This window comes from Rattus norvegicus, chromosome 10 (assembly GCF_021556685.1).
Source record: "Rattus norvegicus strain SHRSP/BbbUtx chromosome 10, alternate assembly SHRSP_T2T, whole genome shotgun sequence".
NCBI classification, from domain to species: Eukaryota; Metazoa; Chordata; class Mammalia; order Rodentia; family Muridae; genus Rattus; species Rattus norvegicus.
Window position 1 is genome coordinate 94,011,021 of NC_141543.1, and position 27,538 is coordinate 94,038,558.

A 27,538-nucleotide genomic window follows, 5' to 3' on the forward strand; every position below is an offset into this window, starting at 1 on the left:
TGGGGGCCTCTGGGGAATGCTCTCATCTCTTCCCTGCACCCTAGTCAGTTGGAGCTTCCCACCCAGAGCACTGTTGTCCCGGGGTCAGTGTCTCACCTGCCAACTGTGCGTCACCCTCTTCCCTCCCTCCCCCCAGGACCTCCTCCCATTTCTTACAGCCACGCCATTAATCTGGAGACACAAATGGGTTTGCTATTGATTCCTTGGCCACTGTTTCTTATTACAATTTGTACTGTGGTCCTTCTCACCCTCTCTGCCTGTGTGTTTGTCTCTTTAAATGCTGAAGCTGCCAGAAGTCTGGTGCTATTCTGTCTCCTTTTGGAGGAAGAAAGGGGGGCCTACTGTGGGTGAGGGCCTAAGTTGTCAGTTTGGAAACAGAGCAACCGCGTGCCAAGCTCCTCGGAGGCCCTGTTCGGCCTTTTAATGCCATTTTCTTTAAGTTTTACAGTCTTGATTGGGGACATGTCAATAAGATTGTTAATAACCTAGAGCGGAGAAGACCAGGCTGGAGTCCAGTGCGTTGGTGTCCAGGCTGCCCTTCAGTAACCGTAGACACAGGTCAGGGTCCAGTCAACCGCCAAGCACTCACTGGAGAGCAGCGTGCGCCCCTGCAAAGGAGGCTGCGTGAGCGCCTCGCCTGGGACCAGGAGCGGTCAAGACACCTGTTCCTGCCTTGTCCCCTCTTCCCTGTCCTGTCTGGCACTTTAAGCTGTTTAGTGAGCAGTCACCTACAGAGAGAAGCTTGTTGCCTGCTGTCATGACTCCTGTCCAGTAGGTATCATTGCCCAAGTCCCTCTCTTCTTCCCCAGTGCCCAGGCAGTGACTTACTTCGGGACCCTCCTGGGGACAATGCCTGTCTTCTTATGGTCTATGGGAATACGTGTTCCCTGCCTGCTTCCCCAGGATGACACCTCCCAGGGAGGGGGGAAGAACTTCCTTGTGCCTTCCTCAGACCCCGATCTACACTACTTCACGCTTCACGGTAAGAGCCTGTGGAACTAGGTTCTGATACCCTCACATCTCATGCTGCCAAGACCCACGCCCACCTCACGCCTGGTCCGTCCCAAGCGTGACCTTGAACACCTGTCAGGCCAAAATCTCAGTCGCTTTATCTGTTCCCACTTCCAGCCGTAGGTTTAGGTTAGAGGGGAGCCGTGAACACCAAGACCCAACTCGGACAGATGGCTGCTGTCGGACGCATTCAGGCCCCTTTGTGGCTCCTTGACCAGGGAGTCAAGTCCACTTTCCACAGACCCTTCTTCCCCAGCAGGTGACCTAGACTTGGAACCAGATGCCACCATGTCTGGCCACCATCCACCTTCATCACGTGTCACTTTATGTCTCGCTTAGAAGAGAAGTGGCTTTCAGTGCTGTGCCCTCTGGCCTACCTAACACCTCTGTCAGTCTCCTGCTCCACCCTGCCACCTCTCCTATGCTGCCATTCTTGAGGCTGTTCTGTCCTGGAAGTGGGTTCAACAGCTTGAATGAGACAACACCCCCTGGTCTTTGGTGACTTCCTGTATCCACTTACCACCCCTGTCCTGAGCTTCAGGTGGCTTTGCCTGCAGCATGGCACTGCAATTGTCTAGTCCACGGTCATCTGAGAGCTTGGTAATGACCCAAGTCAGGTCCCCTTTCTCCCCACTTTAGCCTGGTCTCTCACCCTCTTCCTGATCATCGTCCACTGGCTTATCCATTCCATCCGGGCCTTAGTTAGGTTCCTACTCTGTCAGCTCCCACTATCTGGCCCTTTTCTCATTGGAACTTCACTTCTTTTTTTTTTTTTTGGTTCTTTTTTTTGGAGCTGGGGACCGAACCCAGGGCCTTGCGCTTCCTAGGCAAGCGCTCTACCACTGAGCTAAATCCCCAACCCCCGGAACTTCACTTCTGCTATGTGACCTACACCAGTAATTCTGCCCAACACATTTTTTATGTGCATGTGCATGTTCATGTGTGGCTACACATGTGTGTGCAGGTGCACATATGTGTACATGTGGCAGATGGAGAATGACCTCAGACGTCATCCGGAACAATCACCTATCTCCTTTGAAACATGGTCTTATTGGTCTAGAGAGCCCCGGGGTCCCATCTCCTCACCAGTGCTGGTATCACAAGCACATGCCACCGTGAGCAGTATTTCTTTTACATGGGCTTTACATGGGCTTCGAACTCAGGCCCTAATGCTCGCACGGCATGAACTTTACCTACTCCTCTGTCCCCAGACCTTCCCGTATCCTGCAGAACTCCAGAATAAGGAGGGATCTGCTGAGTGAGGAGGATCTGGCTGAGACAAACCTGATCGCTTATTCCTCCACATCTTGAGGTAAGGGGTGTGGCCAGACATAATGCAAGCCTTTAACCCCAGCACCAGGGGAGCATCGACAGGCAGATCTTCAAGTTCAAGGCCAGCCTGGTCTGCATAGTGAATTCTAGGTGTACTGTCTGGTTTTGGGTGTCAACTTGACACAAGCTGGAGTTATCACAGAGAAAGGAGCCTCTCTCGAGGAAACCCAGCTGTAAGGCATTTTCTCAATTAGTGATCAAGGTGGGAGGACCCAGCCCATTGTGGGTGGTGCCATCCCTGGGCTGGTAGTCCTGGGTTCTATAAGAGAGCAAGCTGAGCAAGCCAGGGGAAGCAAGCCAGTAAGTAACATCCCTCCATGACCTCTGCATCAGCTCCTGCTTCCTGACCTGCGTGAGTTCCAGTCCTGACTTCCTTTGGTGGTGAACAGCAATGCGAAAAGTGTAAGCTGAATAAACCCTTTCCTCCCCAACTTGCTTCTCGGTCATGATGTTTGTGCAGGAATAGAAACCGTAATTAAGACAGTAGGCCAGCCAGGGCTACATAATGAGACCTGTCTCAAAGAAAGAAAGAGAGAGAGAGAGAGAGAGAGAGAGAGAGAGAGAGAGAGAGAGAGAGAGAGAAAGGTAGGTAGGTTTGGGTGAGATTGTTTCTGAGTCTCTTCTAGCTAGTGGGGATACCTTGACCTCATCAAATCTCACATTTGACCCTGTCCTGCCCAAAATTTATCCTCAGTACAAGACCTGGCACCCTCTGCCTTCTGTTCTTGAGATGCTCTGTCCCTCTCTCTGCATTCCAGGCCCACACACTTACTCTCTTGATCTTCCTGCTGAATTCACCCACCTCCTCCATCTCTGCCGACCCCTCCTCCAGCCCCTGTCTGGCCCAGTGAGGTCCTAGTCTTTGCTTCAGAGTCTGTTCAGCCTCTGTACCTGTCCCTTATTGTCCCCTAGGGACTCTTGCACATGCTGGGCAGCTGACCTCTGAGCTGTGTCCCAGCTATGTCTGTGAGCCCTCACAGCTGCCTGGACCTAGGTTCAAGTCCAAGCCTCGCTTCATAACTCCATAAGCTTTGAGAAATGAACGTCATGGTAGTTCCTATCCTTGGGAAGTTACAGGCATCAAACTGCGCGTGCGTGAAGTGCTTGGCACATTGTCTCAACAGGCTGGTGTGAACTCCGGGCACTGTGCTCTCCCTCCACACACTGAAGATCGGTGTATTCCCTCCGTCTTTCTTGTCCTACAACTTATGTCCTTGTCTATGGTATAAGTTGTGGATGAACCAGCTGGGGATGCAGCTCTGTCCTTAAGAGTGTTTGCCTGGGTTGGGGATTTAGCTCAGTGGTAGAGCGCTTGCCTAGCAAACACAAGGCCCTGGGTTCGGTCCCCAGCTCCGAAAAAAAAAAAAAAAAAAAAAAAAAAAAAGAGTGTTTGCCTGGCAGGCACAAAGCCACGGGTTCAAGCCCCAGCACTACATAAACTGGTGTACACCAGTAATCCCAGCCTTCAGAAGGTGCAGGTTCTGGGTCGTCGGCAGCTACATAGCAAGTGTGACGGCAGCCAAGGATATTTGAGATGAGATTGTCTCAAAATGAAATGTAAGTAAACCTATGGTTGGGGTTGCTAAAGGGCATGTGACACTTGTCCTCAGGCCCTACTAATGTTACCCCTCCCGTCTCCGGGAAGATCTCTACATGGAAAAGGAGAAGTAGTTGAGCCTTGAGACCGACTTCTACATCCCACAAGTCCCTCAAAGGCTGCAGCGTCTGGGATCCTGGTACCCAAGTCTAGCTGTTTTCTCCCTGGGCAAGGCCTGAGAGGTGCAGGGACTCCTGGAGGGCTACTGGAAGGAGAGCACAGGAGTGGGAAGCTTGGGGAAGCTATTCTCATGAGAGGAGCAGTCTGCACTGGCCTGCCCTGAGATGAATCAGATGACTTCCTACACAAGAGCATAGCACATCCTTCCTAGCCACACTCGCTGGTTATAGAGAGGCCCTGGGATCTGCCCTCCTGACCATCCTCAGCGAGGTCCAAGGGGCTGCTTCCTCCTCGCACCTTTATTGCTGCTTCAGTCGCTGGAACCTCTCTGCGCATCAGTCTCTGTAAATGCATGAAGTTCAGCCACTGTCGCTCCTTCCCTGCAGCCTAAGAGACAGGCTCAGAAAAGGGACAAATGTGCAATAAATGAGGGAATCAAGGTTGACCCCAATCTAGAGCTCAAGACCTTTCTTTTTTGTTTTTGTTTTGTTTGTCTGTTTGTTTGTTTGTTTGCTTGTAGAAAGGGGCTCACTATGTGTGTGGCATTGGCTGTCCTGGAGCTTGCCAGAGATCTGTCTCTGCCTCTTGAGTGCTGGGACTAAAGTCATTTACCACCATGCCTGACTCTAACTTGTTTGTGGGTTTGTTTGTTTGTTTGGTTGGTTGGTCAGTTGGTCGGTCAGTTGGTCAGTCAGTCAGTCAGTCGGTCAGTCTGTTTGCTTGTTTAAGACAGGTCTCCCTATATAGTCCTGGCGAGGCTAGAACTCACAGTATTTAAATAAATTAACTAAATCTCAAGGCTATTCTTGTCCACTGCATTTTTCTGCCACCTGGACAGACCCAGTCTGTGATATTAGGCCTCAGACTGGGAACCAGGATTGAGTAGCTTCACCAACAACAGTCCCTGGATGTCACATGCCCAGGACAACCCTCCCCATCCCCATTATCTGGAGTTACCAAAGCAAGATCTGGGCCCTTTACTCAGCCAGCTTGGCCCTTTAGCAGGAAAACTTGGAGAGAATTAGCTAAAGGACAGAAAGAGCACCAGGAAGAAGGGGCCTCAGGCCTCCTGGTGGTGAGGGTCCTGAGGGAGGGTAGAACTCTCCCTCTGATAAGGCAAAAGAAAACCCTAAGTGAACAGAAAAGGTACTGACCAGGGGACTCCTGGGCTGCGCAGAGGCCAAAGGGTCAGGCCATAGCTACGGCACTGTGGTAAGGAATGCCACAGGCGACCTCTAAGGGGAGCACAGGCAAGCACCAACCCAAGAAAGCAGCAACCTCTGGAGCCCGTCTAATGAGGGAGACAGTCCTATTCTTGTGACGTTCCCAACAGGAGGGCCACCAACTGGAAGACACAGCTCCTGACCCATGAGAAGGGAGGCGGAGCGGGGAAGGCCAAGCCAGCGTGGCTGGCCAGGGACCTTGTAGTGGAGCTGAGAGGGTTCAAGATAGGTGTGGATCCTTCCCCTGGGAAGTGAGATGCAGTCATAGGACAGTCAAGAAGTCCAGCTGGATCTGCACAGAGCTAGGACCCAAAGAGATGAGTGAATGTTATGGGGGCCAGGGAATCACGCAACTGAACCCAAACTGGTCTTAGGGGGCCACCAGCAAAAAAGAAAAAGCCACTCACGACAAGGAAAAGTATCCCCAGGAGAAGCAAAGGTATCAGTCACAGAGACTGTAGAAGTTTAGGTTCTGGACCTTGGATTAAGGCTAGATACATAGAGAGACCCAGATTCTGACCCCAGGGCCGTCCACTGTGAAAAGGCCCCATCTTGCCTGTCTGAAGGCACACCTGGTCAGGGCTTACCAGAGGTCGAGGTACCTAACACAGAATGGTGGGGTGGACAGTCACCCCGAGATCTGGAATACCAAGAGGCTTAGAAGTTTAGGAATCAGATGTAGACGTCACCTCTGGTCCTAGAGAGGCAGAGGTTGAGGACAGATCTGACCAGTGAGCAATGGGGCCTCTCGTTTATCAGCTGGGGGACATAGAGTTCTGTAAAATGGGGAACACGGTCTTGCCCTCCTGAGAAACTAAGTCTCAAGGGAATACCAGGGGTGGGGGGATGCTTCATACCAGAAGCCCCTTCACCCAAGCATCCCGGAGGTCTTCAAGATGGTTCCAGAGCGAAGGAAGAATTCACTTGGTTTCGCTGAGCATCTGGGGCTGGCTGGAGTGGCAGGTGGTTGGGGATGGGGGGAAGTCACCTCATTCCCAACGTTGATGTCAGCACCTCCCGGGAAATCAAATCGCCTTCTCACCTCTCCGGGGCCTAAAATAGAGCTGGGGGTGGGGGTGCTGTCACAAGCTAGAGGCAGCTCCCCAGTACCCAGCAAAGGCCCTGAGGGAGCAGAGGACCCAGGAAGGGGTTCCCTGCATCCACTCAGTGACCCATGGTTCCAAAGTATTGGTATAAGGAAAAAAAAAAAACCCGCTGTGGTCTTGGGAGGTCAGGGTGGGGCCTCGCTGTTGTCACATGGCCATATATGCTCAGTCCCCAGAGCAGGCATCACCGACCAGAGGTGGGGACCTGTGCCATGCTCCACATGCTCGGGGACATCACAATTAGGTCTTGGGGACTTAGGACCTCTCCAAGAGGTCAAAAATCTAGGTCTATCAGTCCCAAGAAGCCTAGGAACTGGGTTGAAGGGTTGACTGGGGAAACTAGGCTTGGGGTCACACACATTTCTGACCATAGACACATCTGGAGGGCTCTGTGGAACTTCTGCCACTTACGATTTGGAGGTGGGTAAGAAATGGGACATGTTGGCCTTATATAAACGACCCGAGTAGTTTGTGTTTGGTTTAGGGAGAAAGACTGGGATGCCCCACGAGGAACTCAGGAGCCTTGAAAGGGAGGCAGGGACCTCTTTGTCAAGAGAAAGCAGCCTGGGAAATAGGGTTTGGACCCCTAGTGCAGGAGGGTTGAAGTGACCACTTCTGCCATGGATAATCTAAGGATCCTGGGAGAAGCACTGAGGAGGAGTGTGGGGTGGTATGGCGCTCTCTCTCTCTCTCTCTCTCTCTCTCTCTCTCTCTCTCTCTCTCTGTGTGTGTGTGTGTGTGTGTGTGTGTGTGTGTGTGTGTGTGTGTGTGTGTGTTGGTATTCAACAGGACCTCTGCCCTCCGAGACACTGTGCCCTACCTCCCCAAGTGCCACAACCTTCCACCAGCAGAGGCCTCGTGTTTGGGGGAGTCCATTCAAGAGTACTAAGTCCTAGAGGTCAGCTAGGGCCATCAGCCACCCCACTTTCTGCACCCAATTTCCCAGATGGGACATCACTGTGTCAGACCTCAGGGACCTCTTCACCCTGACACCCTCCACCTGCCAGTCTCTGGGTTGCAGCTCCTTATGCAAAGATGTGGCTGCGGAGGGGTCGCAGGATGGGCGCACCTGCCAAGGTAGTGCCGCCGGGAGAGGGGTCTCAGGCGGTGCCCCTTTTGTCCTACAGCAGCGGTGGCCCCGGCCCCGGCTAGGGGGCGGGGGGCGGGCCCAAAGCTCACGTGCTTGCCGCTCTCCTCTTAACCCGGCCCCGCCACCCCGCCGGGATGGCCGCGGCCAGAGCGCACTGAGCCCCGCGCCGCTCACTCGCGACCCCCGCCCGGCCCGCGCGCCCGCCCCGCTCGCCGCCGGCGTCGCCCGCCCCCGCCCTCCTCCCTCCCTTTTTCCCTCCCTCCCTCCCCGCGCCGCTCGCAGCCGCAGCCCCCGGACCCGGAGGATTATGAGCGAACCATGAGGCGGCTGCGGCGCTGGGCGATCGCGGCTCTGCTGCTGTTGCCGCTGCTCCCCCCGCCCGGTGAGTGACCCCGACAGCCTGGCCCCTGCCCCCGCGCCCCTGGCCGGTCCGCGCGCTGGGCTTTTGCAGCGGTTACTGCTGCAGCCACATTTTCCTGCAGTGCTCCGAGTGACAGCCGGTCCCGAGCTCGGGAGGGTAGGGGAATGGGAGAGAAGGGAAGGTGCTTCCACCCACCTGTCCGGATCCGGCCGGCCCTACGGCGGCCATCCCCTGCAGCTGGCCGGCGGACTCTGCAGGTCTCTGCGGGCTTGGGGGGGGGGGGCAGTCGTGACTGTTGGGCAGAAGGAAGCTCTCGGCCCCCTCCCCGTGGGGTTCTTCCCTCAGCAAGGCAGCCAGATCCTCCCACCCATATGCCCACTGGGCTCCAAGGGCCGCGATCGAGTGGGGGCTGGAGCGTGTCCCCTCCACCCCCCCATCCCAAGTCTCCTGCCCCATGGAGGGCATCTGCCTGCAGCTATGGCCTTGTCTCCTCAGGTCTTGGGGCCCTGGGTCCCAGTGGAGCTCTGCACTGGAGGAGCTCAGCCCATATGGGGAGCCCGGAGAGTCCAGAGGGCCCTGAGGTCACAGAGCCCAGCCGGCTGGTAAGGGAGAGCTCCGGGGGAGAGGTCCGAAAGCCACAGTTGGACACCAGGGTCCGCCAGGATCCACCCAGGGGGACGGTGAGTGGGGCTGGGTGGTGAGGTCAGGGGGCTGGAGCAGGCCTCACAGCCCACAACAGTTCACCAAGTGGCCAGGGTTCGGTGCCACCCGCTGAGGCTGCAGACTTGCAGCTTTCCTTACCACGCAATGGGCCATCAGGTGGGACTGGAGCCCAATAGTGGGGACACCGGGACTCTCCAGCTCTGGGCCTCTCCCATCACTGTGGAAACCCCCTGCCCTGCACATCAGTAGACACTAGGCTGCCCAGGTTTTAGTTTCCTTGGGGGTCATACTTCAACCAGTCCCCACTGCCCACCAGAAACGGTGGTTCTGCCTAAAACAGGTCTTGTGGGGGCAGGACAACACCATGCAGTCAGGGATTCATGCTCTGATGTCCCACCAAAGCTACCCCTCAGTGGACTTTCTTGGAACAGCATGATGTTTACTCCTGCCTCAGTTTCCCACTGTGCACGCACAAGCGTATTCTTCTTGTCTTAGCTGAAGCTGGGGTCTTAACAGAATGACCTGAGGCCCAGGATTCATCTGCAAATTGCCGGCTCTACCCGTGCCCTGTCCCTTTCAAGCTGCTGGGCCCCTGCCTCCCAGAGGAAGGTTAGGAATGAAGGAGCTCAAATGCAATTAATAATTAATTAATATCATGTGAATAATAACCATCTGGATGGAACAGTCGTTCGGCGGGCCTTAGCTCTTCAGGAGTTTGGAGCCGAAAGTTAGCCAGGCCAACAGGGGTGGCCGAGGGCTGTACACCGAAAGCCTGCCTGGTAGAAATAGGAGGTGTAGAGAGATTCGAGGGAGGGGCAGAGCCAAGTCTGAGAAGTTTGGGGCAGCTGGGAGTGGTGGGAGGTAAATTGGGCTGGGTAGAGGGAGGAGAGGAAGAGAGGAGACTGGCGTCTGGCCCTGCCTAATGTACTTGGTTAAAAGCCCTTAAGGGGGAGGGGGGAGGAGAGGTAGTTGGGTGGCTCAGGATGGGGAAGAGTTGAGAATGGAAGTGGTTCATATCCCATGCATAATGGATGGGCCATCACTCAGGGCTGTGTTGAGGAGGGAGGGGAGGGGGCTAATGGTCCTGAGTTGGCAGCTGCTGCAGGGGTAGGGGGTTGGGGGTAGAGGCCAACTTCAGTGCCCACTCCGGCACCCAGGGAGGCAGCTGAATGAGCCTTGGGGGATGTCCCAGGCCCAGGGGTGGAGTATCCTGGTTGTGCTATGGTTCCTAGCGTAGCTTTCTATGAACTGCGTACTCCACAGTGCACTTGACCCTCCTGACCACCAGGACTCTGGCTTGAGCCTTACGGGATGTACATACTGCGGGGTCGAGGCATGAGGGATGAGAAGTGGGGGCTCCAGCTGGGTAGGCTGTGACGTCCACTAGCTCTTCCTCAGGACAGCAGGCCTGGGCTGAGGGCGAAGCCCAATAGGGTTGAGCTGGGCTCTTTGGATGTTGTCCTTTTGGGTGAATGTGTTGACGTGTGTGGGGTAATTGTCTCCGGTGAAGGTTTCTCTGGGCCTGAGACCCCTTAGGGACCCTCACGCATCCTCCCCAGTAGAATCACTTGTCGTCCCCCACCCCCAACTGGTGTCCCCATCCCTCAGGTCCGGCTGCCAAGGCTCTGGGGCTGCTTTGGGCCGGGCACTCAGTGTCCATTTTACATCCCTTTCTTTCCACGAGGTAGATACCTCCACCTGCCCCTCTGCAGATCAGTCAGCTCAGACCCAGAGAGGCTAAGCCACTTGCCCAAAGTTAATAGACCTTAAGCTGCTGTTAGGAATAGCGTTCCCTAAACCTACAGCACTTTCCACTGGACTATTCTGCCTCTAGTGGTTTAGAAATTTAGGCCCGAGGGACATTATCTCCAACTCTCCCCAAGTCACAAGGATGGGAGAACGAAGAGACCAATGCATGTCCAAGAATTCCCCCGACTGAACCGGGCCCTGACTCACCCCGACCCCTGTCCCTGCCCCCAGCACACACGCCTGACCCTGCTTCCCAGGCTCAGAAGTTGAGGACCGATGGAGCCGGTACAGATGGAGCTGCAGGACTCTGCAGGCAGTGTTCTGCCTCTGCCCAGACCCTGTCCCAGGGGTCACGGCACTGCATACTGGGCCTCAGTGACCAGCATCCCTGGTGATGCGGAAGGATAGAAACCTGTGCCAGCCGCAGGGAACCTGTCCTGGCTGGAGGCTGGTCCCCTTTCTGAGTCTTATCTGAGCCTGATTCTTAAACTAGGGGTTATGATGCCCTCTCTAGGTGACAGCAGTGGGAAAAGGCTTCATGTGCTGGGCTCCTTTTGGGGAAGGCGGGGCTGGGACAGGAACTGGACCCAGATGTCACCAGTGCCCCTTGTTGGGGCAGACCTCCTCGGCTGTGCCATGCCTGGGTTGACATTGTTTTCGTCAGGACTCCAGAAGCCGACGCTTCTGTTTCCGTCTCTCAAATGTGGCTCTTCCTACCGAGGCTCCCACTTCTCTTATTTGGAAGGGGATGGGGCCTGTGGTCTGGGGAAGTGAGAGAACCCAGAAGCCAAGGTCTCAGAGAGCCTGCAGCTCAGGGAGGAAGACAGGATGCCGTGGGGCACAGTTCAGTTGGCATCCACTGCGTAAGTGCATCCGGGCAAAGTAAGCCAACTGCCTGAGTCCATGGGCCCAGGAACCCGCTGTGTGGATCTTGCCTGGCCCTCAGAAACCCAGACGCTTCAGAGCCGAAGGGAACTAAGGCTTGGGCAGCAAGCCAAGTCGGGACCCAGGGTCCCAGGTCTGCAGACAACTCACCCGAGCCAGGCTACCAGAGATGTAACTGCTGGGCAGTGTTTTGCACAGGATCCACGGGCAAATGATTAAAATCCCAACCCACTCGAGACGCACACAGGAAACAGCAAGGTCAGGGACCCAGCCTGCCCACCTCCCCCCAGCACCAGGGACAAGGCCATGCCTTGTGATTTGCTGCTATGGCAAAGCAGCAATACAGCTCTGTGTGGGACTTGGGGAGGAGGGGCTCCCTGGAGAGGAGTGGCTGGAAGCCAAGGACAGGGCATTTGGGGGTTACCTGTCCAGCTCCAGGTGGGAATTTAAGGGGAGCATCGTGACATATGCAGTCTTCCCACAAGACTCTGGCCTGTGGGTCTGGCCTTACCCAGCACCCTCCTGGCTGTCTCGAGGAGCCCAGCTGTCCAGAGTCTGTCCCCAGAGGGACTGATGACCCTGTAAGGAGGTGATTCTGTCCTCAAAAATTTAGGTCAAACCCAATCACTGGAAGTCACGCACCTGTTCTCCTTGTCCGTGGCCGATGCCCTGTTGATGAATGGAGCCTGTCCACCTTGCTGGTGTCTGCTGGGTGGAAGGGGGAGTTGCTGCTGAATGAGGGGGCTCCCGGACAAGGCCCCCGCCTCTTTGGCTTCTATCCATTTCCTATCACCCAGCCCCAAGCTCTCTGCAAGCAGAGAGAGTGAAGGGAGACCCTTGCAGGTAAATAAATCGCTCCGCTCAGATCTGGAGCACCAAGCTCCCATTCATGTCCCCAGCCACAGGAGTTAAACTGAGGAGGTATTTTACCCTCAAAGTCCTGTTTGGCTTCATCGTGTTGTGATGACTGACCCTGAATTAATGGTGCGCCGAGTTGAGAGCTTCAGACCACGCTCATGACACCCATTTTAGCAGTAGGAAAACTGAGGTGGGGTGAATGGCTCCTCGGGTCTTGTACTGCCCTTCCACCCTGAAGACTGCTGAGTACTTAGAGGGGGAGAAAGGCGTCGATAGCCCTTGCCCCAAATGATTAAAGGTCATTAAAAGGTGAATTAGTGATTGCACGTGTGTGAGTGTATACATGCATGTCTGTATGTGGTGTGTGTTTATGTGTGTGTGAGCATGCTTGTATATGTATGTATGTGTTTGAGAGTGTATGTGTGTATCTATCTATATGTGTGTCTGTGACTATGTGTGTGTGCATGTTTGTATGTGTATGTATGTTTGTATGTGTGCATATAGCTATATCTGGTCCATGATTATGTGTGTGAGCATGTTTGTATGTGTATGTTTGTGAGTGTATACGTGCATATAGCTATATGGGGGCCCATGATTGTGTATGTGAGTATATTTGTATGTGTATGTTTGTAAGTGTATGTGTGTGTCTGTATGTAGTGTGCATGTGCATGTGAGCATGTTTGTGTATGTATGTGTATATTTGTGTGTGTGTGTGTGTGTGTGTGTGTGTGTGTGTGTGTACGTGGTGTGTGTATGAAGACTGGACACTCAGTTTGAGATCTGTGAGTGAGCTGAGCCTTCTGGGGACTGGCAGGGATTGGCTCTGCAGATGAGGCCTAGTCAGGATGGGGTTCAGAGTACTTGCGGGGCAGTGCCTGGAGGTTGTGGGGAGCAGCGATCTGCCACTCCAGTTTTCCGGGGCAACCTGGAACTCTGGTGATCTTTAGCAGCCTTTCCTACCTTTGAGATGCTAGGTCTGAAGGCTCCGTCTTTCTCTGTGCCCTGTGAGCTGGTTAGGCCCTACGAGGGGCATGGAGAAAGTGAGAGAAAGAAAATGAGGCACGGGCAGGTGCCTGGAGGCGGGGAGGACCTGCCAGTCACCGGAGAGTCGGGTGGAGAGGCAGTCACCTGCCAGGTACCACAGCTGACATGCAGAAGCGTCCTCCAGCCCAGGAGAGAGACTTGGCCTGGCACCTCCCCAGCATGACCCTGGGCCTGCCACCACCTGGTGTCGCTCCCTGAGGACTTGCCAGCCTGGAGCAGGTTGAGATCAAATGAACAGGGCATCTAAGAGCCAAGGTGGCCAAGAAGTAAGAGGCAAGCTCAGGCCATGGGGTCATGTCAAACAGTCCTGAGCAGTGCTGAGCTGGGGCATAGGCTGAGGTGGCCCATTGCTGTGACCTCGGGTCTGGAGGGCCCTAGGGACCTAGGAGGTTAACGGGAGGAGACAGGGCTGGGGCTGGTGCAGAGACAGTGGGCCAGGCCTGGCAAGGAGAGCTATTGACTTTGGTAGAACACTAGACAAAGCTTGACTGCGACTTGCAGGCTCTGGAGCCAGCAGCCCAATGCCTGGGATAGGGCTGGGCTTACTTCATCTGGTTCCCCTCTGACAGTGGACAGTTGGGCCTCACTGCCTGAATTCTCAACTATCTCCTGCCACCTTGTACAGAGTCCCATAAGTCTGCCCACCACACACCGTCCCCTCCTCCCTGCTCTACCGCCCAGGCCAGCTGGTCTTCTCTGGGCTGAGCCCGTGTCCCTTGGAAAAGGGTGGTGTGTCCCAAAGCTGAGCTTCAGTGGCTGCAGGGAATGGAGAAAGAGAGCCCTACTATGTCCCTTGTTGCTATCCATCTGCCCCTGCTTCCCCGAGAATGGGTCAGTGTGGCCCTTGCAGAATCCTCCCAGCCTTGTGCACTCAACTTACATTCGTCAGAAGGAAAATCTGGGGCTCACGGAGGCTTCTGCGTCAGCCCTAAGGTTGCACAACTTAGAACAGGATCAAAGGAAGGGGCCTAGAAAGCTGCTTTCCCGAGCAGCCAGCACAGGGACAGACGGACAAACAGGAGCAGTCCTGAGGTAGGAAGAACGGAGGTGCCGGGGCAGAACTGAAGGAGAGAGGACCAGAGCCAGGCCAGGCATGGGGAGGTGGAGGGTGCAGCAGACTTGGACAGGTTGGGGGTTGCCGGGGGGGGGGGGGCGGACTTGCTGCCCTTGGTGTTCTATTCTGAGCCTGATCGATGCTCTGGGGGCTTAGGGTGGAGCTTGGAACCTCAGACAGCATGGGATGGGGTGAGTCTATGTCCTTGGGGCTCACAAGTCTGCCTTTATAGGCCTTGGCCTTAGGTTCCACACTGTCTGTCTCCCCCGAGGCTCCCATGGCCCTAGGCTGATTTCCATTCTTGTCGACTTTCCAGAAAGAAAAAAAAAAAAAAGGGCTTGGAAGTATATTCCCTGGGGTTGAATATCAGCCTCTACTTTTTATTTTCTCTCCTTTCCGTTTGGGGGTAAAGATCTCAGCAGCCAAGACAGTGTGGAACTGTAGAGGTGAGGCTAGTCTAGAACTCATGATCCTCCTGCCTCATCCTTCTGGGATTGCAGGCATTGACCTCTGACCTGTGTGGTCTTGTGCAGACCAGCTTGTGTCTCTTTGTTTTGATTGTGTCTGTCAGGGGAGGGCAGAACAGCTGGAGAGACCAGATATGGCCGTGCTCATAAAGAGTTAATTCCGACCACTACAGGAGCGCTGAGCAGTGCTCAGAAAGAATTAGTTATGGTTAGGTGGGAGAGGACTCAACTAGGCATGGGCTCTGAGACCCGTTGACCTGAGTGTCTTCCTGCAAGGAAGGTCTCTTCCTGCAAGGTGCCCTCTAACACCGGAGAATAGTCAGCCAGCCAGATCATAGACACCAATAGTAACCGGAAGGCAGAGCAGCCAGAAGGCATCTGGAGGTCTGTCGTCCTAAATAGATGGGGTAGGGGCAAGACTCCAGCCCCTGAATTCAGCCCCAGACATTTCCTGTGCTTGCCTTGGAAGACCAAAGATTTAATTGCCAGCATTTGGATGGTGGCGGTTGGGCTCCAGGTGTGTCCTTAAAGTGGTTGTGACTTAGGCCAGCCCCCCTGCCCTTAGCCCAAGTTCTGCTGCCCTTCTCTGGGGGTGGAGAGGTGAAACATACCCTCCAGCCTTTGATGTCTCTCTTCTCCCACCCCCAACCCCACCTGCCAGGCGGCTGGGCATCCAGGCAGAGAGGGCAGCCATCTTGCTCAGGCCTAGTCCATTGCCATAGCAACTTGGAGCCTCCCAGTCCCGGTGCATATGCCCCTTTGAAAAATTTATCAGGAAAACTTCCGTGTTTAAAAATTAACCGTTGGATTGAAATATTAAAGATGAGCTGCTTTGGGTAGGCAGAGGGCAGTGGATTGGGGGTGTGAGAACCCTACCTTCCTGTCAGGGTGGCACCTACCCGTGCCCAGCATTAGGGCTGCAGTGGTCAGTTCCCATGTGTCTGGAAGCCCAAGTCCTTCTGTGTAGATTGGTGTTTGGGTAGCAAGGGGCCTGCTCCCCTTCCCCCGTCCAGCCATGAGCTGAGACCTTCCATTTTCCATGGTATATCCAGGGGCTTCTTTTGTTCCACCAAAGCTGGGTGGCCCTGTCAACAGCTCTGAGCCTGACATGAGGCCATGGGCAGGCTAAGCTGCCCCTCTGTGTCCCTGACCCTCAAGGAGACTAACCCAGAAAGCAGTCAGGGAACAGAGGGTGCCCAAGACCTGGGTGGGGGTGAGTGGGCTGTGGCCAAGATTGAACAGCTGTCCCTGGGAAAGGAGTCTCAGAGGACAAGGACCCAAGAAAGGGGTCCCCTCAGCTTCTGGGCCTTGGCTGTCCCTCCCCAGGGCTCCTCTGGGGTTTCCCACTCTCACTTCCTCTCTGCTCTTCCCCATGCCAGCCTGTTCACCTGGCCCAGGTGAGTTTCGTCATCCCAGCCTTCGACTCAAACTTCACTCTGGACCTGGAGCTAAACCAGTGAGTATGGCCTGGAGCCAGAGGGCAGGCAGTGGGCAGTGGGGCTTGGCTGGCTGGGGGGCACTGGGGGACTTGGATTCTTAGCTGGGGTGGGACCAGGACTTGGCTTCATCGAGCAACAGCCCCTCCCCCACTTCCTGCTATTTTGCTGTTTCAGTCACCTCCTGTCCTCGCAGTATGTGGAACGCCACTTCAGCCGTGAGGGGACAAGGCAACACAGTACTGTGAGTGTCTTACGAAGGGATCAGGAGGGATAGAGGTGCTGTCCAGCGGCCACAGGTGCAAGGGTGGGGCTTTGATCCCCAGAACACTGACAGATCGGAACACAGGACAGAGAGACGATGGTGGAGGGGTCCGGAAGGCCCAGTCCCACCCCTCCCTGCTTCTGAGGTTCCGTGGCCCTGCGGTTAGGAAGGATAGACTGGGTGGTGTGGGACCCTGAGCCCCACCCCCCCCAGCTTCAGACTGAGGTCTGACTCTCCCCTCCCCCACTTACATGTCGGTATAACAGGGTCTTTATTGTGTCACCTTAGCTTTGGAAGGGATAGCCACCCCTCCCTTGTTTGGGGAGAGCTGGGGACCACACTCAGGGTTTCGTACATCCTAAGCGAGAGCTCCACCCCAAGCAGCAGCTCCAGACTAAAATGCCTCCTCTTGTTCTGGGAGTCCCAGATGCCTGCCACACTAGGGTCCCAGTCCCGGAGGCCCTGGAGCCTGAACAGAGATGAATGAGTGTCTATAAATAGCTTGCTCCCCCCACCCCCCAAGCCTGTTCTGTAACTGGAGCACAAGTAATTCTGCAGGAAGCGGGGTTGGGAGAGGCGGGTGCTGCTGGTCCTCTCTGACCTATGAGCAGGTCAGGAGAACCCATGTACGGTTGCTCAGCTGCAGACCACATGTGCCTGTGAACTTGTGCGTGAGGGTTGGGGGCGGGGGTGCGTCTACAGCAGGTCCCGGTTAAATGACACACTGTAGGTGGCGTGTGTGGAGCGGGGCCTGGGGTATGGCAGGTTCTATGTAAGAGCCAGCTGTTGGTCTCAAAGGAGTCTAGGATCTCTTACCAGCCTCAACAGATAGCCAGGGGCTGCTGCTGTGGCCTAGTGTCCTCATTTTATGGGGTAGAGGAAGCTGGCCCAGAAAGTGTTGGGAGCTTGCTCATGGGTGACAGAAAGCATTAGGAGCTCCCCCAGCTTAGAGCCCCTGGTGTTCCTGAGACTGCAGTCCTCCCTGTACTGTCTCCCTGCCTCCATGTTGGGGCAGGCTGTCCTATTCACAGCTTTCCCACTCCACAGGGGGCTGGAGACCACTGTTACTACCACGGGAAACTCCGTGACAACCCACACTCCTTTGCTGCACTCTCTACCTGCCAGGGGCTGCAGTGAGTATGGGGGGCACTAGGCAGCACTGGGGGGGGCCTGTGCCTGGTCCAGGATGGTGGAGAACTGCGCCTCTCTCTACAGTGGGGTCTTCTCTGATGGCAACCTGACTTACATCGTAGAGCCTAAGGAGATGGCTGGGCCTTGGGGACCCCCACAGGTAAACAAGGCCTGCAGGGCCTTCCTGCCCCCCTTTTGATGGCCATGCTGTGACTTCCCCTGACAGCTTGTGGTGCCTCCTCCCCTCCAGTAACCTCAGCCTCACTGCCCTGGATGACCCCAGCTCTGGTTCCTGCCTTCTGTGCCCCCATCTCCGATGTCCCCTCTGTCCCCCAAGTGACCTCTCACTGGGCTCCAGTGTCCTTTGCCCCTGTCTCTCAGGGCGCCCCCAGGTCTTGACCCTGGAATCTGAGCATCTGGGAGATCAGATCCGACATGGGAGCTCTGGCCAGTTCTGGGTCACCCCGGGGTGGGGTGGGGGAAGGGCAGGAGCTGCCCCCAATCTGGGCTCAGAGCAGATCTGCTTGGCTCCCCAAGAACTAAATCCCCTCGTTGCAGGGACCCCTTCCCCACCTCATTTACCGGACCCCTCTCCTCCCAGCCCCCTTTGGATGCAGGGAACCAGGTAAGAGAGGGGAAGGGGGCGGGGCTGGACAGCTAGGCCCCTCTCACCTCCCGCTCTCCACAGGCTGCCTGTTTGCAGTCCCTGCCCAGTCTGCTGCCCCCAGCCGGCCCAAGCTAAGAAGGAAAAGGCAGGTACGGGGCCCGCACAGCCTCGGGCTGCAAGACCTTAGAGAATGGTCCAGGGCAGGACATCCCCACCTATGGCTGGGCAAACGAGCTCTCAGCGCTGAGGCCAGGGGCCAGGGAACTATTTCCAGAAAGGGCCCCTCAACTCCTCCCTAATACCGGCGTCTACCCGGGTCTCCATTTGGGGGGCCTCAGATACTGCATGCCCTCTGCTCTCATTTCCAGGCTGGGAGGGATGGCATTTTCTGCCAGTTGAGGGCTGGCACCATCCCTGACTGGAGACCAGGATGCCCCCTCCCCACAAGTCTGCCCATGGTTTGCCCATGAGTCCAGACATGGAAGGGACTGATTCCAAGTGCCCACCCACCCTCCAGGTCCGCAGGGGCCACCCCACGGTGCACAGCGAGACCAAGTATGTGGAGTTGATTGTGATCAACGACCACCAGCTGGTAAGTCCCCGGGGTAAGGGGGACCCTGGGAGGAGGGGGTCCCAGGGAGCTTTGCCTTCTTACCCCACCTCTCTCACAGTTTGAGCAGATGCGGCAGTCTGTGGTCCTCACCAGCAACTTTGCAAAATCTGTTGTGAACCTGGCAGACGTGGTGAGCAGCACCCCTACTCCCCTCTCCCCTTCCTTCTCACCCCCACCATACATCCAGGCATCCATAGGTCATTGTCAGTCGCTGACCTCCCACTCCTTGAAAACATAGATTGCAGCCTCCCTCCAACCCCCTCCCCCATCTTCTCTCTGGGCCCAGATATACAAGGAACAGCTCAACACAAGAATTGTGCTGGTTGCCATGGAGACGTGGGCAGATGGGGACAAGATCCAGGTGCAGGATGACCTACTGGAGACCCTGGCCCGGCTTATGGTCTACCGGCGGGAAGGTCTGCCTGAGCCCAGTGATGCCACCCACCTCTTCTCGTGAGTCCCCGCACCGTGTACCCTGCCGGCTTTTGCTGGCTGCTAGTTCTTACCGCCTGTGCCAGGCCCTCTTTTCGGGGCCTGCAGGTGGCGCTCACCTTGCACCTGACACCTGCTTCCAGCCACGTGCACCGGCTGGGCATCCTCTGCGCGTTGGGCTGTGCAGGGGACGTGCTCTTTGACTTCCCATCACCCCTTCCTCAGTGGTGAAGTACTGTAGTGATGGGCAAACCCAATTAAAAGCCCCGAAAACCTCATTATGGCTTAAGGGTGAATGAACCCAGATAGGGGTCGGGGACGCCTGAGGCCACCAGGCTGAGTGAAGGTTCCTGTGACGTCATCCTGACCGCTCTCTCCCTTCTAGGGGTCGGACCTTCCAGAGCACCAGCAGCGGGGCGGCCTACGTAGGCGGTATCTGTTCACTGTCCAGGGGTGGAGGTGTAAACGAGGTGAGTGCACAGGGTCCCAGCAGAGACAAAGGCTTGCTAAGACACGGTGGCTGTTGGGAGCATGTAGACAGCCTGCGCCCCATCTTCCCCATCCCTAGTATGGCAACATGGGAGCCATGGCAGTGACCCTGGCCCAGACGCTAGGGCAGAACTTGGGCATGATGTGGAACAAACACCGGAGCTCAGCAGGTACTAACCCTGAAACCCACAGCCCTCCCAGACCCACACAGCACCTCAAGAAATGAAGGGACCGGTGGCGGTGTTCCTCCATCCCGTCTCACGGCGTTCTTTAATCTCTTAGGGGACTGCAAGTGTCCAGACATCTGGCTGGGCTGCATCATGGAGGACACAGGGTGAGTTCTTGGAGACAGACTTTGGGAAGGGTTTGGGGTAAGAAGAGGCCGTCAGGGACCACTCAGGATAACCAAGAATAAAGGTTATCTGTAAATAGTTCAGGGACGCTGGGATACCAAAAACTGCCAGACTGCAGCGCGCTCTCTGGCCACTGGGAGGCACTCGAGCCTCGTGCGAGGCGCCGTCCCTCCCAGGCTTTGCAACACTGGGCTCTTTGTCCCGAGGTTTAGTGGAGCGAACGCAAGCAACGTCCTCCACCCATTCCTGGATGGGAGTCTGGGATTGACTGTCGTGCAATCACAGGGCAGTCTCATTGTAGTAGTAACCAAGTCTCCCGTGGGAGGGCTGTCCCCAGCAACACAGTGCCCCTCACGCCCGTCCAGGTTCTATTTGCCCCGCAAGTTCTCGCGCTGCAGCATCGACGAATACAACCAGTTTCTGCAGGAGGGAGGCGGGAGTTGCCTGTTCAACAAGCCCCTCAAGGTACCAGCGTGGAGAACGGGGAAGCAGGAGTGGGCAGGGTCCCAGCCAGGCTCCTGACATCCCCCTCTCCCTCCAGCTCCTGGACCCTCCCGAGTGCGGGAACGGCTTCGTGGAGGCCGGGGAGGAGTGCGACTGCGGGTCGGTGCAGGTGAGCGGTCCGGTGCCCAGGACTCGCGCGTGGCCTCCAGGAAGGGAGAGTACAGAGTGGGAAGAGGCTAGCCCGGCTCTCCACTTTTCCCTGCCACCCTCAGGAATGCAGCCGAGCCGGGGGCAACTGCTGCAAGAAATGCACCCTGACGCACGACGCCATGTGCAGCGACGGGCTCTGCTGTCGCCGCTGCAAGGTGAGGACCAAGCCAGCAGGCGACTGGGGACAGGGCGGGGTGGAGAGGGAAAGAAGCAAAGAAACGATTGGACGCCCTGAACAAGAGGCGGGAATGAGGAGGAGCTGAGTATGTGTGGGCGGGCCTTGTCCGGAAGAAAGCGCCAATGAGGGAGGAGTTAAGAGCTGCGGGGCCGGAGGTGGGGTGGGGTGGGATGGGATAGGGGGGAGTCACCCTCACTGTTGAGAGTGGAGAGGGGCGGGAAATGAGAAACAGGCCTAGGGACCCATGTTCCAGGACAGTAACCCTGGAAGGGCAGTGGCGAGATGTTTATCCTCTCAGAAATACGTGCATGTTTTTCCTAGTATGAGCCACGAGGTGTCTCCTGCCGAGAAGCGGTGAACGAGTGTGACATCGCGGAGACCTGCACTGGCGACTCAAGTCAGGTCTGCCAAACCAGCTGTCCTGTGGACGCTCAAAGCAAGACAGCCTCCTCCCTCATACGTTTGGCTCTGAAGAGTTGGCTACTCTGTTTCCTCTCTGCTTTGCAGCAGGTCACAGCGCCTGCCGCCGCTAGCCAGCCCCAGTTTTGTTTGTTTGTTTGCTCTTCCCTCTGAGAAAGGGGTCCTTCGAGTCTCCTAGCTCCATTCCTTCAATCATTAAATAAGCATTTGTAGTGAGGCTGGTACTCCCACCGCCTGGCACCAGTGTCTAGTGTATTCTAGGGATCAGGTGGATCGTAGTATCGGTTAACTAGATCTTAGGCTCTTAGGCTTCCAGGGTATTGTATGCCAGAAACTGCCGAAGCCCGGAAAAGCCTATGAGACTTACCAGTCAAACAGGCCCCTGTCCTTCATGCGGTTGAGCCCTGTAACACGAGGCCTCTTTGGTACCCTGCATTCTTCCCCGGTACCTCAGCTCAGCTCTGGGCCGCCCTGCTCAGCCAGCCCCTCTCTCTACAGTGTCCCCCTAACCTTCACAAGCTGGATGGTTACTACTGTGATCACGAGCAGGTATGAGGGATGAGGGTGCGGTCCTCCCGTCCGAAATCAGTGCAGTCCTATCTCCACCAGGATCCCTCAGTGTCTTCATGCTTCGTCTTCTATGGGTCACAGGGTCGATGCTATGGAGGCCGCTGTAAAACCCGGGACCGGCAGTGCCAAGCCCTATGGGGCCATGGTGAGTCCAGCTGGGTATAGGGAACAGACTCAGAGTTAGGCTGGGGTAACTTCTGGTTGAGCATGCAACCAGTGTGGCGTCTGAGGACCTTGGCATCAAGCCCAAGGATGATTAGGTCTGAGTTTTGGAGGTGCAGGTCTGAGATCCTAGAAGGATTCTGGGGTCTGTGGGGGTGATGCTTCATCCATCTCTCTCTCTCTCTCTCTCTCTCTCTCTCTCTCTCTGTCTGTCTAGTGGCTGCGGATCGTTTCTGCTACGAGAAGCTGAATGTAGAGGGGACAGAGCGTGGAAATTGTGGGCGCAAGGGATCTGGTTGGGTCCAGTGCAACAAGCAGTGAGTAGCACCCCAGCTCCACGGTCGGGGAATTTCCAGAGGTAAAGGCAGCTCTAGGAAGAGTCTGTGAGGCCAGAGTTGGGAGGAACAGGCTCGGTACTTGGGTCTGCAGTGAAATTTGGGTTCAGTGGTCCCATGTGTCCCAACAGGGATGTGCTCTGTGGCTTCCTTCTATGTGTCAACATCTCTGGAGCTCCTCGGCTAGGGGACCTAGGGGGCGACATCAGCAGTGTCACCTTCTACCACCAGGGCAAGGAGTTGGACTGCAGGTGTTGTCTGGGGACCATGGCTGGGGGGCGGGGGATGAAGTGACAACTGTGATGGGGACTAGAGGACAGGGATTGAGGCTGGCGATATCACCTCTCCAGGGGAGGCCACGTGCAGCTAGCTGATGGCTCAGACCTGAGCTATGTGGAGGACGGCACAGCCTGTGGGCCCAACATGCTGTGCCTGGATCATCGCTGCCTGCCGGCCTCCGCCTTCAACTTCAGCACCTGCCCCGGAAGCGGAGAGCGACGGATCTGCTCCCATCATGGGGTGGGTGTCTGGAGGCCAGGGGGAGCATCCTGGAGGAGGCTTGCATAGGGAAGTGGCCTCGCTTAACCATGCTGGCCTCACCTACCTGTAGGTTTGCAGCAACGAAGGGAAGTGTATCTGTCAGCCAGACTGGACAGGCAAAGACTGCAGTATTCACAACCCACTGCCCACATCCCCTCCCACCGGGGAGACTGAGAGATACAAAGGTGAGGCTGCAACTGGCCAGCACCGTCTGCATTGCCCGTTTTCCATGCTTGTCCCTGCCAACCAAGCCCTGCCCTCCTCCCCAGGTCCCAGCGGTACCAACATCATCATTGGCTCCATCGCCGGGGCTGTCCTGGTCGCAGCCATCGTCCTGGGCGGCACGGGCTGGGGATTTAAGTAAGAGACACATGCTCCCTAGATCCCCTCCAGGTGCTTAGGGGTTCAGCACCCCAGACTGTTGGAGCCTAATGGCCTCCCTGACAGGTTAGCCCACCCTGAACTCACACATTGGTCATTCAAGCCAGACCACACGGTCTTGTTTGAACATTTTAAGGAACTACCTGCTCATATCCAAACGCCAGACTTTTCGGGAACAGCCTTGACTCAACCTCCTGAAGATTTACTTCTCAGTGCATCCCAGCATTGCCAGGGGGAGAGGTGGCTAGGGCTTGTCTGAGATGTCCCCCAGCTCCTATCCACATTCAGCCCAAAAACTCTAGGACATTGCAATTAGGGTCTGGTCTAGGCCCCACACTGGGCACTTGAAGAGCCCTGAGGCCCAAGGTCACAAGGTGACTTAGTATCGGAACTAGGATTTGAACCCTTTACCAAGCTGGGATAGATCTCTACGGTCCGTCTATGGGGCAGGTCTCCCTGGGATGGAAGGCCATTATTTTGGAGAACAGGAGGTTCACACAATTCCTTTTCCTATCTCTCTTGCCTGTCCTCTCCTTGGCTCCTGAAGAAACATCCGTCGCGGAAGGTATGACCCGACCCAGCAGGGGGCAGTGTGATGCCGGCCACGTCATCCCTCCCGCTGTCCTTGTCTCCATTTCATCCGTCCCTTTGCATTCTGTTGACCGGGAGCTGGGACCGATCCGTTCCCGCAGCCCTGCAGGCAGCCTGGGAAAGCGAATCCGCTGTCTGCTCAGGCCCTTCCTCCTGCCCACCCGCCTGTTGGGCCCTGGTTCACCTTCATCTGTCCTTTCCGCCGCCGGGTCCCATGGCCGGGTGGGCGCTGGAACTGTGCCCCGCAACCCCTCCCCCTAGGAGGGGGCCTCCCCCTGCGTCTTGCCCATCTGTTTTGTCTACCATGCCACCGCTGTCTGACCTCTGCCAGAACCCCCACCTGGCCAGCCTGTGACTTGATGCCTCCAGGACCTCTGGGGAGGAGCGGGGGCAGCTGGAGGGCTCACCCTCAGAGCCCAGTCTCATGTCCTCTCCTGATGCCCTCTTCTCCATTCCAGGTCCGGAGGGGCCTAAGTGCCACCCTGCTCCCTCCGAGCCTGGCGCCCACCGTCTCGGCCCTGAACCACGAGGCTGCCTCCACCCTGCCACTGAGGGAGGCACCATGCAAATGTCTTCCAGGTCCAAACCCTTCAACTCCTGGCTGCGCAGGGGTTGGGGGCTGGGACTATGGCCTCCGCCTTTCAGACCACTTGGGTAGAGGGGCCTGGAGGAGGGACTTCCTGCCCAGTTCCCCATTCCACCTCATTCGGCTTTGGCCTTGCACACGTCTCCCCCTGTGAATGTAGCTTCCATCAACACAGACTGCCACAGCTCACGTTGGGGCCTGGGTTGGTGCCTGGTGGGGGCAGCTGGGTGACCCCTCTTCAAAACCAGGCAGCTGGAACCAGGGTGGTGGCTCCCCTGGACCTCATAGGAAGGGGCTGATCTATATTCATATTCTCTCTCTCTCTCTCTCTCTCTCTCTCTCTCTCTCTCTCTCTCTCTCTCTCTCTCTTTCCTTAACCTTAACTGATGAATGTAGCCCTTGGGTTGCTGGGGCCAGGGGGCAGTTGTAGGGATGTTTTGACACTTACATGAGGGCCTCCAGGGCTTGAGGCCTTGAGACCTCCCACATCCCTTCCTGGGAGGCCCAAACTGGAATCCTGTCAGGGAACCCAGCCGGGGCAGGATAGCCCTGCTTGCCCCACCTCTGCCCAGCTTAGTAGAAGTCAGAGTGCTGATTCAAACCAAAGCTGCCTGTCCTGTGCCCACTGCCTAGCTCATGGGACTCTCTGTCCCAGACTGTCTTTGATTCCGAACTGACCATCCTGTCCCTGCCAGGGTGCATGCATTTGGGGGTATAGAAAAATATGGTCCCTAAAATAAAATGGCACCTTTCCCTTACAAGAAGGGTGATTCTGGGGCTGTCTCAGGGTTAAGGTGCCCCCTGATGTGGCCTGCCTTACTCCAGAGCAGGCTGTCTTAGCAGGGAGGACTCAGTAGGGAGAACCACGGGTGGCCCTGTGCCCCAGGGTTAGTGCCTGTGATGTGTATGTATCAGGAGATCAGGAAAGGGCAGGGCTCATGGATGGTTGGTTATAGGACTAGGAAAATCCTCAAATCCTCAAATCCTCAACCACCCACCCCCCGTCAAAACATTTATTCATCACCTGTAGTCTAGGGCTGAGTAGTAAGTTTACAGATGTTCCTGTCTGCCCTCCTCTGGTCCTTGTTGCCCTCCCCAGCCTGAGAGCTGGACCAAGGCTGGTAGAGCTGCTTAGCCCTCCCACGCAGTCCAGCAGGCCCTGCCTTCACAGCCCTATGTGAGGCAGACAAGACCTGGCTCCAAGCCCGAAGAGCCAGCTGGCGGGGCAAGACGGAGCAGGCTCCCTTATGGATGAAAGCCACAATGAAAGGAAGCCCCTTCTTGGGGACACCCCACTCAGGCTAAGTAGGAGTTCTGGACACCCCAGGGCCAGGGAGTTGCCTGTTTGTGTTCCTCTTGTGTCTGAGGACTCTTCAAGGAAGGCTAATGGAGAAAACAGCTTCATTTATCTGAACCAATCCTGCAGCACCTTGGAGCCTACAACCCATTGGCAGCTTTGGGGATGGCCAGATGGTGTTGGCCACAGTGGGGTCCTCAGCACTGAGCCCCAGCTGCCACTGTCCTAGTGACAACAGGACAGACTCAGGCCACCAGCCCCACTAGCCGAGGACAGGAGAAAGGCTGGATTTTGCATTGTTGCTGGGATACCTTGAGACCTCCATCAGGTGCACCTGGGCGCAGACATGTGAATCCACACCTCTGTACCACTGTGAAGGCCTCTGCATACAAGGACATGACCACATGTGTCCTTGGTGAAGAACACAACACTTCCTGTGACCAGTCCCCACGGGGGCCCCAACTTCCTGCATCCTCCTGCCCTACCCTAGCAGGGCCTGACCTGGCAGCACCCAGGAAAGAAGAGAGGAGGGGGCTGCATTCACCTGGCCTGGACCTGGGTCCCTCCGCATCCTGTAAATATGTCATCTGGGCTGGGGTGGGGAGGCAGGGCCCGGGGCCCACATTAAAGATTAAAGATACGTTCTGGGCTTCCATAGAGCTCACACCAACCCACCACGTCTCTCTTCTCTGTAAGTAATCGTTCTGAGTCACTCCTCTCTGCCCAGACTCTGGAGTTGTGACAACTTGCTTGCAGAGGACATGACAAGTGCACCTAGGACAGTTGGGGAAGCAGAAGGAAGGGGTGTGGTTTCCCTCAGTAAGTGAGGAAATAGGCAGTGGGTGGAGGCTAGATCCTCCCTTCCTCACAATCCCCACACTGACACCGACCCTCCTTGGTTTCCACCAAGCAAAATTAGAGATGGGGGAAGCAGGCAGGAGGGGGCCAGGGCACACGGACACCAGGACTCAATGCCTTCGTTATTAGATGAAGCCAGAGAAGCCTTGGGACTTGTCTGACACTTACCTTTGTTCCACTGAGCCTGGCAGGGTGACGGTGGGCTGAAATGGAGCCATCACTGGCTAAAAGGCCAAGTATGAACCTGGAGCCTCCTGCTGTATTCTTACTCCGGAGGAGTTTGGGGAAGTTGGCATGGAAAGTCACGGGAGGTGCCGAGCTGCTGAGAGGAGACTGGAGGGTAGAACTGGGGGAGAGGGAGAAACAGCAGAAACACCAGGAGTCGGGATGCAGATACTGGCAACTGGTCAAGGATTGTAGCTATCTGGGTTCATAGGCAGAAATAGGGCGTGGGGTCACATCCAACCTAGATTCCCGATCTGCCCGTCCTCTGCTCTCTGGCCATCTCAAACCCCCAGGATAAAGACGATCTCAGTGATGTGTCTCTGGAGGCCCAGGGCAACTTCTTCCCATTCAGTGCACAGAAGAAAAGCACAAGTCATCCTCAAACCCGTCAGTCACCCCCAACAGCCCAGGCTCACCCCGCTTCCTTGCTCTGGGCTGGATCATCCTATTTTTAACTTTCTCCATGATTCCTGACTCTCAGATCACCCGTCTCCCTGCTTAACCCCTTCTCAGTCCTCGGCGTTTGTTTGATGTCCCCATCACTGGCCCCAAAGGTAGTGAGTGGGGTGCATGGCAGCCAGCAGATGGATGGCCAGGGCAAGCAGAGGGCACAGGCACTCGATTCTGGAAGACAAGCAGGGTCACCACCTGCTTTACATGGTAAGTTCCGGGTCAGTCGGGCCTACATAGTGAAACCCTGTCTCAAAGAACGGAAAAAAAAATTCAGATTAAAAAGTCTTGATTGGATCACCTACCATACTGTGCCTCTCTCTCTGTCCTTCAACTACTCGGTACTCCCCAGTCAGGACTTCTGGCCAAGGCATGAGCTGTAACAGCTGTGCCTCCCAGTTACAT

General features: G+C 56.1%; 1 protein-coding gene and 1 long non-coding RNA gene across 9 annotated transcripts; both read left to right on the forward strand.

The window, feature by feature from the left end:
- Positions 1-560: 560 nt before the first annotated feature.
- On the forward strand, positions 561-2,771 carry LOC148003119 (uncharacterized). The gene is made up of 3 exons (XR_015632140.1): positions 561-771; positions 2,223-2,323; positions 2,677-2,771. It is a non-coding gene; the product is annotated as an uncharacterized LOC148003119 (long non-coding RNA).
- A 4,817-nt stretch (positions 2,772-7,588) lies between these two features.
- Positions 7,589-26,274, forward strand: Adam11 (ADAM metallopeptidase domain 11). 8 transcript variants are annotated; one of them, NM_001443720.1, is given in 27 exon segments: positions 7,614-7,861; positions 8,336-8,520; positions 15,940-16,016; positions 16,174-16,240; positions 17,309-17,394; positions 17,477-17,552; positions 17,951-18,017; positions 18,081-18,148; positions 18,517-18,591; positions 18,671-18,742; positions 18,899-19,065; positions 19,430-19,514; positions 19,613-19,703; positions 19,816-19,867; positions 20,252-20,351; positions 20,428-20,499; positions 20,603-20,695; positions 21,040-21,120; positions 21,637-21,687; positions 21,790-21,853; positions 22,088-22,187; positions 22,337-22,456; positions 22,556-22,724; positions 22,816-22,930; positions 23,015-23,105; positions 23,674-23,691; positions 24,176-26,274. In NM_001443720.1, coding segments are annotated over 27 exon segments (2,322 nt in total). In that variant the 5' UTR covers positions 7,614-7,797; the 3' UTR covers positions 24,192-26,274.
- Positions 26,275-27,538: the final 1,264 nt, after the last annotated feature.

What these genes read in the sequence shown, in the direction of transcription:
- Adam11 (XM_087573214.1), top strand. Translation starts at nt 7,798, where the DNA reads ATGAGGCGGCTGCGGCGCTGGGCGATCGCGGCTCTGCTGCTGTTGCCG. An exon ending in GCCGCTGCTCCCCCCGCCCG is followed by an intron (nt 7,862 to 8,335) that starts GTGAGTGACCCC and finishes TTGTCTCCTCAG; the next exon opens with GTCTTGGGGCCCTGGGTCCC. An exon ending in CCAAGCCCTATGGGGCCATG is followed by an intron (nt 21,854 to 22,087) that starts GTGAGTCCAGCT and finishes CTGTCTGTCTAG; the next exon opens with TGGCTGCGGATCGTTTCTGC.